General features: G+C 37.7%; 1 protein-coding gene across 1 annotated transcript in view; it reads left to right on the plus strand.

The window, feature by feature from the left end:
- Positions 1-18,865, plus strand: part of SMYD3 (SET and MYND domain containing 3) — a 647,391-nt gene that overhangs the window by 149,221 nt on the left and 479,305 nt on the right. Inside the window, exon 5 of the mRNA XM_049635131.1 lies at positions 812-948. Within this exon, the coding sequence (XP_049491088.1) occupies positions 812-948 (137 nt within the window). The remainder of the gene's footprint in view (positions 1-811; positions 949-18,865) is intronic.

The following is an 18,865-nucleotide window of genomic DNA, read 5'->3' on the forward strand; positions in this document are numbered from 1 at the left end:
AGTTCCATCCACGTTGTTGCAGATGGCAAGATTTCCTTCTTTTTGAATGCCAAGCAATACTCCATTGTGTGTATATGTATATGTATATATACACACACACACACACACACACACACACACACACACACACACACACATATATATTATACACACACACCACATCTTCTTTATCCAGTCATCTGTTGATGGGCATTCGGGCTCTTTCCAGACTTTGGCTCTTGTGGACAGTGCTGTAAACAGCACCACATCTTGTTCATTCAGTGTGGAAATAACTTGAAGTTGGGGTTTCTTGGGTTGGTCCCTGTTTCCTTCTCAATGTGCTATGTGACACATTTCACCAAATGAACTTTAGCTGAACTTTTTACTTCTCATTTTTTTTTCCTGCCTTTGAGATACACTGTTTATCAGTTAGTTATGCTCTGGGTTGTACATTGTTTCATGGGAAAATCTGCTTAAATTCACTGACTTTAAGCATTTATGATGGGTTGAACACATGCACAGGATAATGTGGAGAATCTGTAACGCACATCTTTACCGATTCTGGTTGTGGTGGTTTTCATCTGTATGTGTATTTATTTTGTTTTGATAGGCATTTGATCCTATATTGTCGATGAAGTTTGGCAGAATTTAATTGATAATATATGTATCATAATTTGTAGTTGTCAACAAATAAAAAGAAACATATTTGCTCTCTGTCAGAATGAAATCTAGAGCAGGAAATATCTGGTTTAATAGCTAACATTGAACACCTGAAAGTTATCCATTAAAAATTCACTGTGTGATTGTGCTATTTATTTTCCCTTTAAAAAAGATATTAACAAACTGACCGAAGATAAGAAAGAGGGCCTCAGGCAACTTGTAATGACATTTCAACATTTCATGAGAGAAGAAATACAGGATGCTTCTCAGCTGCCACCTTCCTTTGACATTTTTGAAGCTTTTGCAAAAGTAAGTGTTAAGTGTTTGAAATCTTTGTTAATGCCATAAATCAACCCTTTACTTTTTCTTTTGTTGATCCTTGAAAATCCAGGATTTTCAAGCCTTAAATCACTCTCCCACCTTAATAAGTGGAGAATGAGAGAATGTATTGCTTCTGTTGAAAAGGGTATTACCTTTTCTGTCTCATCAGTACACTTATTAACGGCCGAGTACGTTCATTGTCTGCACTCTTGAAAGGGTTGCTTTCTTTTCTAAAAGAAAGCAGTATATTATTCCATTGTTTCTTACTAATGGATTCAAGTTTGCCAATTACATTCATTTGCTTTTGTGGTTGTTTCTGTGATAGATCTTGGTCTTTAAAGTGAAAAATTTATTGGAATCCATTTCTTGATTAAGTGAATTCTAAATAATATGAAAATATAACCATTTCTGATTTAAAAATAATTGTCTAAAAATCTGTTTAAGTGTTTTATGTCACTGAAATCCTAGACTAGGGATAGAAAATAGGTTTAATTCAATATTTTATCTGCGGTCTCTTGGTAGACACTATCTGACATGCTTTGTTTAGAATGATTCTGAGGGTTTGTTTGGGCTCAAGGAGAAAGAATGCGCTGACTGATCCTTGCTGTCTGTCCTCAGATCAGGACAAAGGACCAGATACATCCCCACTAATGCTGTGTGTTTGCTCTCCTTGCCTTCTCATAGTGTGTTTTTGGGTTTGCTTAAATATCGATCACATTTTAATAAGTAAAATTTTACATTCGAGGGTGATTTTGCCACTGATGTTACAATTTGTAAGTGCACATCTACTAACGTACTTATCCCATGAATATTTTTAAGGTGTGTTTTACAATCTGTCTATTTTCTAAGATTTTAAATGTGATTAATGTGATTGCTAGAGATTTATTCTTGTTTTCCCCAAATATATTTGTATTCTTTAGGGTATGTTTTTATGATTTTTCTGGTAATATCATCTTAGCATTAAATTTTCATTTGTCTTCAATTTAAAACTGATTTTAAAATATAATGGTTACTTATAACACATGTGAGAAGTTTCTCATGTGTTTTTATTTCACATCCCTCTGAAAATTATAACCTTTAGGAGTACCGTGTGTACAATGCACACAGGTGCTTAAACACTATACAAAGTAACACCTCCTGAGAGATAAAAAAGTGCCTTATGATGACTATAACTTCATTCTTAGTGTAAAGTCTGTGGCTTTTCTGTGACAGTTTTTTTCTGTTATTAGAAAATGTTCAAGTGCTAGTTACTGGTGTTATTAGTCTTTATGAAAAACACTGAAAAGTCCTTTCTATTGCTCAGTGTAAAATGTGAATTACTATCTTATTTCTCTAATTTCTTTTAAAAATTTTAGTTTCATGTATCTTACAGTGAAACTCTTTCCATGTCGTGTAGGGGGAAAGTTACGTCTCTGTGGATAAGCAGACAAAGTTTTAATAATATTCTCTCCTCCCCACGTGGTTGTATCTGACATTGCCACAAAAGTAGAACATGTGTTCACCTTTGAGCTTTTGAGGGGAACTGGACTCAGATCTGTGATTTCTGCCTTAAAATGTGGGTTAAAGCAGCATTAACCTAAGACCCCCTGTACCTCCTTTTAAAAGTTTTGTTGAGTTACTTTTCTGCTTACAAATATGTCCTTGAAAGGGGTCACTTTCCTCCTCCTCCTCATTTTCTCCCTACTTTCTTCTTTGTCATTGTTTTTATAGAGTAGTTTTATGTTAAGCTGATTGCGTCCTGCACACCTCAGGATGAGCTGCTGAGCTCCTACCACTGCTAATGTGTGATGGTGCAGATCACAAGTGCGTTGGAAGTGGATGGAGAACATTGGGCAGACAATTTTATCCCTGAAACTGCCCCTCCCTGTGTCCCTGGCATAGAATTAACCGAGGCAAGTGGGCCCCACAGGGCGTACTGCCCACCGCTGCTGCTTTCATACATATAGGCTGTCAAGAGCGGGTCCGCGCTGCCCTGCCTTCCTCAGCCTTTTGGATTCATGCTTTGAAGAAGGCTGGCGTCACCTGGCCTCAATAAACGAAGTCCTGTTTTATGTTTTACCTTTGGTCCCCTTCATTAACATTCATTCTGGTTTGTGCAGGCGTTGGCCATGCTGAGCTTATGTGTCAGCTCATCTCAACTCTGAGAGCTTTTCTAAATTTGTTTATATCTTCATTTTTTGGACTTTTTGATTATGGACTTTTCCAAACGTGCATGAAAATAGAGACTGGTATAATGAACCCTCCTGTTTCCATCACCTGGTTTCAGTAATTTTCTTTTCTTTTCTTTTCTTTTTTTTTTTTTTTTTTGTTTCAGTAATTTTCACACTTGTTTTATATCTGATATTTTAATACTTAGATTTCAGACAAATGTTCTTTTTTCATTTATATTTCCAAATACTCCTTACAATTAGTCTTTTGTTATGAAGCCTCTCGGCTACTTGAGAAGTTAGTAAATTCAGTTATTAAATTAAGCAGACCCTTTTTTTCAGGCCTAGTATGTACAAAGCATTCTTGATACAAGTTATAGAAATATGTTGTTATAAGTCTGAAAATTATTTACTATGGCAAAAAAACCTTACCAAGCCAAAAGTCTTACTTGGGGATATGCGTATTAAACTTGCACTTGCCAGAAAATGAAAGGACTCAGTGGAGGATGAAAGGGTTCTTAATCCTGAGAGCATGTTTCATTCCCTGCTAGCCTTTTTTTCTTTTTCCTTTCCTCCTCCCCCTCCCCCTCCCCCTCCTCCTCCTCCTTTTTTAGTTAACATAGTGTAATATTAGTTTCAGGTATACAATATAGTGGTTCAACACTTCCATATGTCACTCTGTGCTCATCATGACAAGTGCAGTCCTTAATCCCCATCACCTGTTTCCCTCATCCCCCCACCACCTCCCTTCTGGTGACCATTGTGTGTTCTCTGTAGTTAAGAGTCTGTTTCTTGGTTTCTCTCTCTCTCTCTCTCTCTCTCTGTCTTTTTTCCCTTTGCTCATTTATTTTTTTAAATTCCATGTATGAGTGAAATCATGGTATTTGTCTTTCTCTGACTCATTTCACTTCGCATAAATATTCTCTAGCTCCACCCATGTCATTGCAGATGGCAAGATTTCATTCTTTATGACTAATAATCCATTATATATATATATATATATGTATATGTATATACATATATATATATATGTACATATATATATATATATGTATATGTATATATATATATATGTACACACACACACACACACACACACATGCATGCATGCCAGATCTTCTTTATTCATCAATTGATGGCCACTTGGGCTGTTTCCATAATTTGGCTGTTGTAGATAATGCTGCTATAAACAGGCTGGTGGCTTTTTCTAATAGAAGACCATGAGTAATTCCTTAAAAGTTGGCAGTTTATGTTTTGAACACTCTGGGATTTTCTGTTGAAAATAGTGTATGTATCTCCTGTTGAACTAGATTCTTAGCACGGAATGTGCTTCTGCTACTTAAGACTTGGTTTTACTTAGAACCTTCCATACCCTCCCTCCCCAACCCCTTCTTCCAAAGACATTATTGGATAGTCATTTTTGGTGGATCTTGTTTCCAAGTAGGCCTCTTTTTCCTCCACTTAGCACCAATATTAGTCTCCTGCTCCCCACTCCCACATAAACAAACAGACTTGTGGATAGCAATTACCAGTTGGGGTTTAGATTGTAGGAGTTTGCTTTATAAATATATCCTATCCACTTATTAATTTATTGCCTGGCTATAGAAAAGTAAATAGCATGAGGCATATGAAGGAGAAATTTTTCTAAGGGAGGGTATCCACTTCACATAGAAAGTGAAATTGATGGCATGGATTTCAGAAGAGAGGGTGGTATAGGGAAACAGTCATAGACAAATGGTCTGGAAATGCTGGTGGGGAGTGAAGGGTGCTGGCTCCTCTGACCCCCTGAACTGAGAAAAACACATTGAAGATTTGAAAGAGAAGATTTGAAAAGATGGTTGTTCTCTGTGGAATATATGTTTCTGTTATATTTGGTGATACAATAAGAGTTTGAATAAAAGCTTCATGTTTAAAATGTTTGTTTTGCATTAGTTGGTAATAGAAAATTAGTGAAGGTAATAGCACCTCCAGACTTTCCACAGAAGGGGCTTCAGAGCGGTGATGTGGTTGGATGGAGGGTCTGGGGGAATTGGCCAGGAGCTCTATTTGCACAATAGTTTGCTTGGTCTTTTAAAAATTAGATTGTATGTAGGGTGTTTGGGCAGCTTAGTCGGTTAAGTGTTTGACTTCAGCTCAGGCCATCATCTCATGGTTCATGAGTTCAAGCTCTGCATTGGGCTCTGCACTGAGAGTGTGGAGCCTGCTTGGAATTCTCTCTCTCGGCCCCCCTACCCCAGCAAAAAAACCCTAGAAACTTAAATTAGATTGTATGTTACTGGGGGTGGGGGTGGTTGAAGGGCCTGACTGAATGGAAATGAAGGTGTCAAGTGTGAGGAAAGCGATGGGAACTGCTGAGAGTAATTGCGGTGGCCAAAGTGTGGGCTGCATTGGAGATACTTACAAATGAGCACACAGGAGAGGTGTGGTTATTTGTATGTTCATGAGAGGTGGAGGCTAGATTCACTCTGCCGACTCTTTGTCAGATTGTTGAGAGAAGATTTGTGTGTCTGTCTCCGCAGGCCCCTTCTCCTTCCCAGCCCACAATTTTTTTCTTCCCCTTCTACCTTCAAATAAAATTTCGGGTCAGGTTTCAAAATGGATTTATCTTAGCATGACCACTGCTGTGGTTCAATCTACTGTTTGAGTTCTAAATATTTGCTACAAATAGAGAAAAATGTTTATACTATAACTAATAAATAAAAACTTTAAGTGGTGAGACAACAGCAATTAAGAGAAGGACTAATTTAAATGGATGCCAAATAGTATGATGGTTAAGTTGCTTTCTTAGACGAGAAAATAAAATTCTCTTAAGCTTGATGTCCTCATCTTGTTAATGGGAATAATACTAACAATAACTTTCATTTGCTTTCACAGATGAAAGTGAGGATTAAATCAAAAGTACTTCATGTGTCTAACACATATTATAAATTTCTACTACTGCTGGCCCCACCTCCCAGCTTTATTTATATTCCAGTCTAAAAGTTCAGTGTTTTATGTCTCCCTGTGCTGTCATGTGGATTATCAAGAGTGTAGTGTGGCTCATTGTAAACCAGAGTTTCAGACCATGGCTTACAGTCGTGCCCAGCGCTGGTGTCTCTGGAGATGCTGAAAATTACCTATCTTGTTGAGAAGAAAGTTTGCGAACAGGAAATAGTACCTTTCCCCTAGTAATGGGCTTGGTTTCAGCCCGTAGTTATGGCAGACGAAAATCATTTACTGTTTCCTGCATTCATGACAACTCCGTGACTTGAGAGTAGTTCCTTGGGATGTCACACAGGAAACAAAAGTAAGCTTTCCATGATGAATGAAATGTTTCCCACACATGCATTTTAAAAAGCTGAAATTAAAAGATTCATTAGTCATCATGTTATAATTCACTGAAATGGCATGGAATGAGTACTATTTCTCTATTCCATCCCTAGAAATATATATTGATTATTATTGGTAATGGTTATTAATGCCTAAACTTAATGTCAGTAGAGATGGTTTTGAGTTTATTTTCTATGCAAAGAGTGTATATATATATATATATATATATATAGAGAGAGAGAGAGAGAGAGAGAGAGATATTTAGAATATATAGATATATATATAGGATATATATCTATATATAGATATATATCCTATATATTCTGAATATGTATCTATATATAGATATATATTCTGAATATATATCTATATATATATTTAGAGATTATTGCATAGAGTTGTTTAAACATGTACTTAATTATTTTTTCTGGACTTACCGCTTCCTTCTCTAAAAATGCATTTGGTAGACCGATTAGAAATGTGATAAGATCTGAGTAATAAAATACAGAATGAACTAGTTGCTTGAAATGTCTCAAAAAAACCTGTTAAATTGGAAATAACAATATTAGAAGTGTCCTTCCTGACCATAAAACATGTGTCATTATGTTTCCAGAGTTCTGCAAAGGACTCTTTAATTTTATAATATTGTACAACTGCCACAGAGTTTTTTTATTAGAAATTCCACATCTGTTTGAGAAGATGTTCTCTCCCTTTCCCTTTCAAACAAAGTAATAATTCTGGTAGCATGTTATTTTTATTCTTTCGGGTACATATGTGACCTCCACAGCTTGTCTTTCTAAACTCTAAATGTTAATGTTATTAGTTGCAGCTGGTTTTTCAGTATACACTGTGCTTGTACAGATTTGAAAATGAGTTTTGTGGAAGGGTTTTCTGTATTATGATACTTAAATTTTACGTTGATTTGCATTCTGTGCAGATTCTTTTTTACTGGGAGAGAATTCTTTTTTATTACAGAAACAGTGGGAAATTATTAAAACAAGAATCTTGCAAATTCATAATAGGAAAAGAATAGTGATTTAATATCTATCTATATATATTTTTAATGTTTATTTATTTTTGAGACAGAGACAGAGCGTGAGTCGGGGAGGGGCAGAGAGAGAGGGAGACACAGGATCCTGGGCAGGCTCCAGGCTCTGAGCCGTCAGCACAGAGCCCGATGCGGGGCTCGAACCCACAAACCGTGAGATCATGACCTGAGCTGAAGTCGGACACTCAACCGACTGAGCCACCCAGGTGCCCCGTGATTTAATATTTTTGATAGAGATACGTTAGAAATAAGACACAAGACAATAGTAATGATATTATTATATTCGAGACTACATACTTGCATTTGGCTGGTGTGTGTCTTTAGACCAAGAGTATTACTATAATCTATGTGATATTCTGCCATAACCTCATGATTTCAGTAAAGTGTATAAAATCAGCAAGAAGGAAAAATTACCAAATAACTCCTTCTTTGGTCCTTTTTGTTCGGAAGAGCAGTGTGCCTCAGTAGAAAGTAGGAACAAAGGTGTTTGTGATATATTCAGTTTTTAATTTTCAAGTTTCAGTTTTGTTAGACCTCTTATTCTAGAGGTACTGGTGCTATATCATTTCACCGTTGCTGCAAGGTGGATTTGTGGAAAGAATATTGCTTCCATTGTTTTGAAAGGTCGGGAGTGTGTGTGTGTTTGCCACATGAGGGTTTCAAGTTCATCTAGGACCAAATTTTAGAGCCTTTTTGTTGATCAGCTCAGTTGGGTTTCCCTACTGTAGCATGCTATAAAGTAGTAAAGAAAGCAATCTTTTGAATTAATAAAGTGATGAATTATCTAATTACAAAGTTGATGTGAAATGGCAGTATGATAACTTTGACTGCATTACCAAATGATCCCAGTGACTGATCAGATGTGCCTGAGTTCCATTAAGGAAAAATATGCCATTAAATATTTAACACTGAAAGCGAGCAGATACACAGTATTGCTAACCTCTGATCACCAGGGTGCATGTATCTGTACATTTGGAGGTAGCTGCTACATGAGACATCGCTCTTGTCTGCTCAGCACAGCTGCTAGAAGACTTGGGTATCGGGATTATACCTCTCTTCTGGTTTTAAGTAAAGCAGGCAAACAGCCAAGTTGCTTAACTGCATGCAGATCCTGGCATTCTCATTATGAAATGCTGACGCATTTATGATTTATATGTTTTTTTCTTTATTACAATAAATGGAATCTCTGCATAGATTCAAAAGACCATTATTCTCAAAAATGTTCTTCCAAGTAAAGTGACATTTGTGGGACACTTGGGCTTTCAAAACAAAACAAGTTATTGTGTTTTTAATGTGTGTTTCATGTTCTTCATTTTTAGCCATTCAGTTAATATTTATCTTCATTTAACTGTAAATAACCTATGTTGAGTTGGTGTATGTTTATTATAAAGACCAGATGTTAGCTAACTTCTGAAGTTGGGAAGGATAATTAGTAAATTCTTAATCAGCATTTTTGTTCAAACCTGTGTTGGTCAAGGTTAATTGCTTATGTAAGGCTAATGCTGTAATTAAATCTACTGATGGATAAATGTGTTTGCCAAGCCTTGTTGCCTTATCTATTTGAGTGTATAACTTGCCATTAATTCAGATAGAGGCAATATTTTTTAAATGACGGTATGTCAGTGTGAAATGGCAGAGGTTACATTCATTGTTTTGGCCATCCCTTTAGTAGCAGAAAGTGGAGTACTGTGTCTCTCTATTCAAGTGTGATATTTTTTAGAGTCAGGAATTTTATTTTGAATCCCTAGCAATCTTCATGGTATGCTAGGGCATGGTATTTAATTGATGACTGAATGAAGGACTGCATGAAAACCGTCCAGTGTTTGGATTTATGGAGTATATTTTGTTAAATATGTTTTATTTATTTATTTATTTATTTATTAAGTTTATTTATTTTGAGAGAGAGTGCATATACAAGTTGGGGAGGGGCAGAGAGAGAGAGAGAGAATCCCAAGCAGGCTCCATGCTTTCAGCACAGGGAGTGATGTGGGGCTCGAACTCATGAACCATGAGATCATGACTTGAGTTGAATTTCGGCCAACTCACCGACTGAACCACCCAGGCGCCCCTAAATATATTTTAAAATTAATATGTTACTGCAAACATATAAGATCAGGTAAAAAGAAGTCTTTACCGTGGTAAAATTCAAGAAGTTCAGTAAGTTAGTTGATAGGTCAGAATCGCAGAGGCTGCCATTATCTTCACTTGTTCAGGAAATGCCGAATCATGTTAGTGTTTTTAAAGTTCAGCTTTCCTTTTCTGTAAAAGCCTGCATAGTCAGTGTGGCTTCATGGGCCAGAAGGTAAAAGTGCATTATTACCACGTCATGGCAATTTGTTGTGCTTGCTGAGAGCGTCACTGATGGTCTCTGTGGCAGCTCCTTAGCTCTGCTGTTACCACCTGACCGCCTCTCTGGGCGATGTGTAGTGAACAGGGTTGGATGTGTTCTAACAGAACTTTGTTTATGGACACTGAACATTGGTTTTCATAGATTTTTCACTTATCCCCAAATATTCTTCTTCTTATTTTTTTCCCAAACATTTAAAAATGTAAGAAAACACTCTAAGCTTGCAGGCTGTGCAGAAACAGGTGGTGGGCCAGATTCGTCCCATGGACCATTGTTTGCCAACTCTTGAATTATTCTTTGGAAACCAGAAGATTTTTTTTGCACACAGAAGGAAACAGAATATATGCTACCAGAAAATTCTCTAATTGAAAAGGATAGAAAATATTTTATCTGTTACCTTCTAATGAGCCATTAGTTCTACAGTTATACATTGCCAATCCCATTTGTAAGCACAGTATGTTTACAATAATTGAATTTTGAGTTTATTTTCTACTCCAATAAGATTTAATTCAATAACTTAAAAAAATAGTTGAATTCAGTAATATAGTAGGATAGATATAGTATAAGAAGAAATGAAATTGTTAAATAGGAAAAAGTGTGTACTGGGGTGCGTGGGTGGCCTGGTCGGTTAAGGGTCCAACTTCGGCTCGGGTCATGATCTCATGGTTCCTGAGTTCAAGCCCCCACATCGGGCTCTGTGCTGTCAATGTAGAGGCCGCTGTGGATCTTCTGTCTCCCTCTCACTCTCTCAAAAATATATAAACATTTTAAAAAATGTGTACTTTATTAATTTCTCATATACGTACACCATCATTCTTAGTTGTTTTTTTAACTGCCAGTGTTATATTTTGTTATTTTGCCCTGAAATGAATTGTAAAGACAATTTTCTAGTAGAAATATTTTGACCAAATTACTCAAGTTCAGAAAATTTTTGTTTGCTTCTTTAGGTCTTTTTTTAGATTATGGATATTGCACTCAGACTTGACATACTGTGGTTTGACTATTTCTATTTGGAATGAGAAGGACCTCTCACGGGAGAAAAAAAACAAATATGTTTTAGTGTCCGGACATACTGTTAATAGTAATAACAGTCGTGATGAACTGATCTGTTATATTTCATAATCAGAAACAGGGTGATAGTTTAATAGCAGAAATTAGACATTACTATTTGATATGGAAAATGAGGCGACTTGGTATATTACAACGATGAACGAGTTTGGGGATGGCTTCCCTAAGCCAGATTAAAAAATGTGTCCTGATCAAGAGAGAACATAGCCTCACTAGTCTCTGTCAAGAATCAATTTTCATTAACATTTGCATTTTCAGTACCTAGTGTTAGATGTTTAAAGAGACATATTCAGATAAAGTGTTTGTTTATGAAACGATGAAAGAAGGACAGAAAGTCTTGTCCTGTTAGGCAAGCTGATTATGACTCATTATCTGGGAGAGCGTTATTATTCGAGTGTCCAGCGATGTGTCAGGCTGCCTTGGCACAGCTGAGGGCTACCTGTCCCTGGAAGAGCTTTATTCTGGATCAACACCGTTTGTCGGGAGGAGTTCTGTCCATGAGTATAAGGCAGGGCTAGTGCTCTTTGAGTCTGTGGTGTTCATGGTGATGTGGAAGCAGGGTAGTTTATCCTCCCCTTTCTGTCCAGGCCCTGCTTATTCCCAAAGTTTCAGTGCAGATCTTGGATGAAATCCACCTGACTAGGATTGCTCTTTTCCTGTTGTAAAATCAGTAGTCACTGGTATTTTCTATGCCAACCGCTTGGCAACTGTGAATATTCTCTATTTTTATTTGGTTCTGTGTCTTCTTTCCTATACTTAGCAAGAACAAGAATCATGTTACCCAATTCCTTCCTTACGTGCAGAAACATAATGGTTTTAGGATTGACAGGATCACAGGAAGCATCCAGTTCCATGGCCTCCCTGCTGCCCTTCTCTCCTTCTTGCCATGTTGCATCAGTTGTGGTTCGGAGAAGGTCAGGTAGTCACCTGCTGATGGGAGACTGCTAAAATTTAGGTTTTTGAGCTCAGTCAAATGCTCTTTCTGTTAGTTGATGCCCAAGAATTAGCTTCTAAGTTGAAGTAAAAATGTGATACAGCAATTTAACAGTACAAACAAATTTTTAGCAATCTGTTCTTTATATATAGGTATCTTCAACTTTATTGATGTGTAATTTACATATAGCATAATGTAAGTTTAAGGTGTATAGAACATTGATTTGATATGCATACATTGCAAAATGATTTCAGGCTAGCACCTTCATTATGTCACATAATTACCATTTGTTTTTTTGTGGTGAGAACACTTAAGAACTTAACAACTTTTAGGTATATAGTTTAGTATTATTGAGTATAAACGCCATGCTGTTCAATAGATCCCCAGAACTTACCCATCTTATAGCTGGAAGTATGTGCCTTTTGATTAATACCCACCAATTTTACCCCCCCAACCATTCCTTATATTGAAGGTTAACTGTATAAGGCCAGATAATTAAAAGTATGTTACACCATAGGATTATTCATGTCAGCATTTAAAACTGGATAAGATTAGATAGTCTCTGTAACGATGAGTTTCCGTCTCACAGGGACTGTATGTTTAAGTGATTGTGGCTTTCCAAACCAGCTAGGTAACCTTTCTTCAATAACTCAGTTATAAATAGAACTGTTCTATTTTATACTTGACATTATGTAGACTTCTGTTCTTTATTTTTTTGTCCCATACTCAACCAAGAGTATTAGATACTGGTCCTTGTCTTTCATTAGTAGGTCAAGAGACAACTGAGAGATTGATTTGTCATGAGTTGCCCTGTGCTGTGCTACCCTGATTTTTAGTTTTTTTTTAACTTGACAAAGTAATTTAACAAATACGGTATCATGTATATCTTACAACAGCCTTCTTAGTATTGTTATAGTTCCTTTTGCAGATGAGGAATGCTTAAGGTCACACTTTTTAAACACAAGGACTAGAGCTTTAACTTGACTGCCTTAATTTCCAATTTTCCCCTTATTCCACCATATTGATTCTGTGTTATGTTAGTTGTTAGTTCTGTGTTAGAGCTCTAATCATGAACTATTATAAGCCCTAGGAGCGAAATCCAGAGAGAGGGAAATGAAAATATTTGATGAGATTTCTATCACTAATACTAAAGTAGGGCTATAGGCAAAGCTCTGAATTATTTAATTAGGATTCCTGCTATTTCATACAGGTGGTGCATCCTGTTTTACTTCCCTCCCTTATTGAGATCTAAGTGAGTGCTGGCAGGGTGTGTGGGGAAGAGGGTGGGTTTTTCATATCACATGTTTCTGAACTGATGCTGCCACAGCTCTAGGTGAAAATAAAGGTGATTGAAATAAGAATTTGCATGGAGTTAAGCTACTTTTTGAAATCTGGATTCCATAACCTTGAAGTGCTGAATATTAAAACATTAATTATTCAAGAGCCTTTAGCCTGCAAGCCATTATTGGATGTGTGTGTGTGTGTGTGTGTGTGTGTGTGTGTGTGTGTGTGTTACGATTCTATAAATATTTGCATTTACAGATTAAAGTATTTTAAAAATGTAGAATATATGTGCAATATAGAAGAAAATCCTCTTTGGCCTTTCTGGGCACTTTTTTTCTTTTAGGAGTACTTATTTAACCTTAAAATTTCTACTTGATGCGAGTGGCCTAGGCGAGTAATTTAGAAGTATTATTTTTGACCAAATACTTGTCAAGTAAAAGAAAAGCATTGGAACTACGTTTGATCAGACTTGGCAGTTGTGGGCCCTATTTCAAGTTTTAATTAATAATTTGCTTTTAGTTTTGATGTTTGTAGGAAAATTTTATCAAGGCACTGTTTAATGCAGAGCTATTTCATTAGGATCAGGATGAAAAATATCCCTCCGGCACTTTCTCTCCTACCCTTTTTCCCCTTGTGGGTGGCAGCATTTTGGTAACATTGCAGAGCCAGCTCATTGTCTGAAGAGGCCCACGGGACTTGCTGGTTGAAGTCCTGGGGTCTTCAGGCTTAGAGCAGGAGTTGGTAAAGAATGTTATTTTGGTGCCTCAGAAGTCTTTGTATCTCTTGGGATGAGCACTGGGTGTTTTATGGAAACCAATTTGACAAAAAAATTACATATAAAGAACAAAAACAAAAACTGTGTGGATTAAAAAAAAAAAGAAGTCTTTGTAATAGTATGTGGGTTTTCTTGTTTTCCATTTGTCCAAGATTCCATAGAACAGCATCAACTAAAACCTGGAGTATGCAGATCTTAAAGGTGTGATACTGTATTGTCTAACATATGAAAAAAAAAATGTTTTTTGAGAGGGAGAGACAGCATGTACATGCGTATGTGCAAGTCGGGGAGGGGCAGAGCGAGAGGGAGAGAGAGAATCCCAAGCAGGCTCTGTGCTGTTGGTGCAGAACAGTGAGATCCTGACCCGAGTCAAAGTCAAGAGTCTGATACTTAACTGACTGAGCCACCCAGGTGCCCCTGGAAATCTTTTAATTGACTTCTGGCATGATCTACCTCTGATTCTCTTACATGTCTTACCATTTTGTTAAAAAAAAAAATATTTGCTTATTCTCTTTTACCTATTCGGTGATAGTATTCTTGGCGTGACTTGCCTCCCTGTGTGTTGAAAGTACCCAGAGCCCCATCTCCAGTCATGCTGTTTCTTCTCCTCTCCATTCTTCTCTTTTCTACTTAGTAACAAAAATACTCCCCCTGCCTGATCTGTTTTAACTTTAAATTCATCATGAATGATATGTAAACTCTATCTTGTCCTCAATAAGACGTGCTTCTTCACATTTTGTCTTTTCTCTTGGTGTAGTCACCTCCTGGGTTATCTGTGCCAGACACCCGAGGGCTGCCTCTGCTTCTTCCCTCTTTTTCCTTCCAGATGCCCTGCTCGCGCTGCCTTTATAATATCTCTCAACCATGTTTTCTTTTTATATTTTTTGCCACTGACCTACTTCGGGCCCTTTTTATCTTGCCTAAGTGGCTTTAATCTCTTTGCTTCTTACTGTCTTCCTGGACCTTAGTTCATTTGTGTGTGTGTGTGTGTGTGTGTGTGTGTGTGTGTGTGTGTGTCTGTGTGTGTATAAATACATGTATAAATGCATATATATACTTAAAAGTATATCTGATCATTTGAATCCCCTTCTTAAAAATATTTGTTGATTCCCTATTGCCTATTGTGTAAAATCAAGGTTTTAAAATAAGACATTTGAGGACTCTGCAAGCCTCATCCCATACTGGCTTCCCAGAACTGGGTCCATGTAACTCAAGAAGTGTAACCATTCTCCTAGTAACCTGAAAGCTGTAACCGTTTTCCTAGCACCTTGCAGAGTGACCAGTAAATTGCAGGGATTTAATCAACATAGCTTTTACTCCTTTACATTGTTGCATCGTCAATATGTTTCTTCACAGTACCAAATCTTAACGGTAGCATGTTGCCATGACAGTAACAAATAAACGTGGGCAGGGCAAGTATTGTTCTCTGGATAGGGAGTTAGTTTTGGTGGGGTGGGGTATTTTTTGGCTGGCTTGTAAAGCTGCCCGTGTATATGAGAACATGCAAAGCCAGAGACAAGTCAGCAAGGCCCCGTTACAGCTGGTGTGTGTGTGTGTGTGTGCGCGCGCGCGCGTGTGCGTGCGCGCGGATGCATGTGTAAACGTGTAAGCAAGGAGGTGGAGATCATTGTGTTCCTTTTGCTTCTGAGGTAGTGAGCTTGTACTTATGAGCCATTCTGATTTGGTGAAGGGGCTTTAGCTTTGAAGAAGGATCGTCAGCAGTGGTTGAGTGGGCTTGTGCTTTGTCAACACTGCTGGGTTTGATATTAGATAATACGAGGATATGATCATATTTTGGAAATCCATTCCTGGAAGATATCCACGTGTGGTGCTAATGGCTGGCAGACGTCTAGCTTTTCTTTAGAGCAATGTGATTGCTTTAAAGATAACTCTTTTGAGCTGAAAATATTTCCTTCATATTGTGAGATTTGCATGATTTTTGTCACTTCTTACCTTCTCAAAGTCAACCAAGAGAAGCTTGCCAAGTCCTTTGCATTTTATGGAAGCAGGCATTATTCTCTGTAGTTGAAAATAACCACTTTTTAGATGACTGGAATAGAGGAGTATTTTCCACATGACTAGGAATGTCTGGGCTTGGATGATTTTGGTATTTGAAAGTCCTTTTGAAAACAACTTCATGTTTTCAGTTACAAAATAACGTAGTGTGTCAGTGAGTGTGATCATCCACATTTACTGGTACTCATCAGCTTTAGTTGAGTAGGATTCAGAGTACTCTGAAGCCTTGCCATTTGTCTTTTCCCCAACACTCAAGATCCCTTTCCTAATTCCAAACTCTACATGTATAGTTTCTTCCGTTCTTCCCAGCACTTTTTTTTTTTTAATTTCTTCAAGATTCCCTTCAAATTCCCCCTTTTCTAAGAGGCCTTTCCCCTCTCCCTGGGGTGTGTCCCATTACGGCAGGGATGGGAAGGTAGAAGTAGAACATATAAGTGGATAAACACGTGAGAGCAGGCACTTGTGTTATTCGATCCCTCCAGCCAGGTGCTGCTATCGGGAGTTGGCCAGTTCCTCAAAGAGCCAGAAGCTTCCGTCCATCAGAATTGAGCGGCTGCCCAGGATGGATGGCAGTGTTTCACATCCAGACATTCTGGAAGTCTTTCCTCCCAGTCTGTTCGTGCCATCCAGTCTCTTTAGGCAGTTGTGTCTCTTATCATTCTAGCTTTCTATGGAGAACCGAAGGATTCGTGGTTTTTGAAAACGCAGATCTAGAAAAGCTGCCAAGTGATGAATGGTAATTATCCTTATAGCAAGATGATAAACAGAAGGATTAACTGGTATATTGTACGGTATTTTTTTTTCCCTGAAAATTGTGCTTATAAATTTAATTTCTATAAATAAGATAATCAAGTTATGTGAAGTAGGAAGATTTGGATTAACAGGGTTCTATTAAGATTCTTTTTGTGGAGGAAGGTTTGTTTTGGTAAAAGCTCATTGCTGTTTCAAAACCTGGATTTCTGCATGTCATGTCTAGATTTCCCTAAAGCAGAGTACATTTGCAATTAGTGACATCTGCTTTTTTTTTCTTTTTCTTTTCTTTTGCAAGGACCTGTTTCTTTGTTAGACTTAAACTCTCAGGGCTTGTTTCACTTATATTTATAGAATTAGGTAGGATCTGCCCTACTAAGTTGTAATTCAGAGGAAGAGTGCTAGGGAATTGGCTCAAGAGCCTTTTGGCCAGGAAGCTTCTCAGCAAGTGGCTTTGTCTTTTCCAAAACCTGATTAGTGTCCCTGGGAGCATTTCTCTGTGAAATACCTATTCCACACTCCAGCTTGCTCTTTTCTAAATGGGGTTTCAAAGCCCAATAACTTCAGGTTTTTAGATCGACCGACCACAGCACACACAGAGCGTGAGGGACTAAGGAGCCTCCTGAGACGCTCCGCCTGGTAAGTGGAGGGAAGCAGGGTGGCTTGCGCCTGCCATGTTTCTCCAGGCGGCCGTTCAGTTCGCTTCTGGCATGTTTCACGCATTGGAGCTTTTCCGTTTCCTTTTGTGATTAAACCGGCCAGTTCACTGTAGTGGTGCGAGACTGGAGGCATGTAACCAGCCAAGCACCTGTTCCTATGGTTTCATATGCATATATTTTCCATTCATGTTGTAACATGATAACATGTTTCATAAATGCACTGTTTTGCTGGAATTTGAGCCTGTTATGAAATGCAGAGTCTTTAAGGAGATTGTAGGCCAAAACCCTGCCAACACTAAATATGTTTAAACAGTTCAAAAATAGTTATTGATTTCAGAAACAACTTTGATGTTCTCTTCATTATGTTAATATAGAAGAAATACTTAAAATTTTTTTGGTGTCATTAAGCTTTTAAAATCTTAGGCAAATAAATAATTTTGCATTTTTCTAGATGAATACTAGCTACAGTGTTTATCTTGAAGTTGTTTTTTAGAGTGTTGACATTACAGTTCTTTCCGTCTTTATTTTTAAGTGACAGCAGAGTCCCAAGTATAAGAAAATGTGATTAATTCTCACACATTGAAGTCATTTAATCGTTCTTTGCCTAACAGCTGCTTTGTATTCAGTACACTGAACATAAAATTCTAGACTGCCTTTGTGCTATCATAAATTTTAAATAGGAACCATTCTTCCTTTTAAGTATCATATGGTATTGTTGTTTTGAATTTGTCAGTTTGCTGGGCGGTTTTGCTAGATTGCTATTGTTGTTGGCTAGGAGGGTGTTCTTCTGGGACTCAACTCTTTCCCCGGCCCTGTACGTCACTATGATATTTAATATTGGCAGTAAAGAAGTGGGGAACAATTGGTTTGACTTGTCATTTTAAGCTCCCTTGATTTCTGGAACGTATTGGAGAAATAGAAATAGGAAGGATCGAAAAAGCAGTGGGATTCTTACTTGGATATGTTTGGTCAGAAAGAACTAGCTTAATAAATTTCAGCTCAACAAATCTGTATCGACTCTATCCACAGTAGTACTTGGGAAAGGGACAGTTAAGACTCTGCCCCATCTGGTGGGAGATGTAAAAGAAACATATATAATAAATATAATTACATTGAAAGTTTCTTGAAAGCAAGACTGTGTCATCCTTCTCCTCCTCTCCTTCTTCTCCATACATTGCAGATTTTCGAATATTCTATCTCAGACTGTGAGAATGTGAGGACAGTCTTGAGATGGAGGTTTGTGTGCAGAGGTCATTTGATTTGGGGCTTTAACGAAAGCTAGTGTAGGTGGAAGAATCAGTGCTGACTTCCCGGAAGTTGGGGGGGCCACTGAGGACTCTAGAGATAAAAATTAGACTGTTACCCCTCTGGATGCCAAAGGAGGAAGCCGTCCAAGATTGTTGCTGCTGTTTTATGCTTAATGAAAGTGACCATGTCTGGTCAGGAGCACTCGATTTAAGATTTTCCTTAAAATACCTGAGGCTGCCCCAGTGTCTCTTAAGACTGCCTTCCCCACGGGAGCCCTCCACCTGCCCTCCTTCCTGCCCTGACAGAACCCCCTAATTCCT

The sequence above is a fragment of the Panthera uncia genome, chromosome F1 (assembly GCF_023721935.1).
Source record: "Panthera uncia isolate 11264 chromosome F1, Puncia_PCG_1.0, whole genome shotgun sequence".
Lineage (NCBI taxonomy): Eukaryota > Metazoa > Chordata > Mammalia > Carnivora > Felidae > Panthera > Panthera uncia.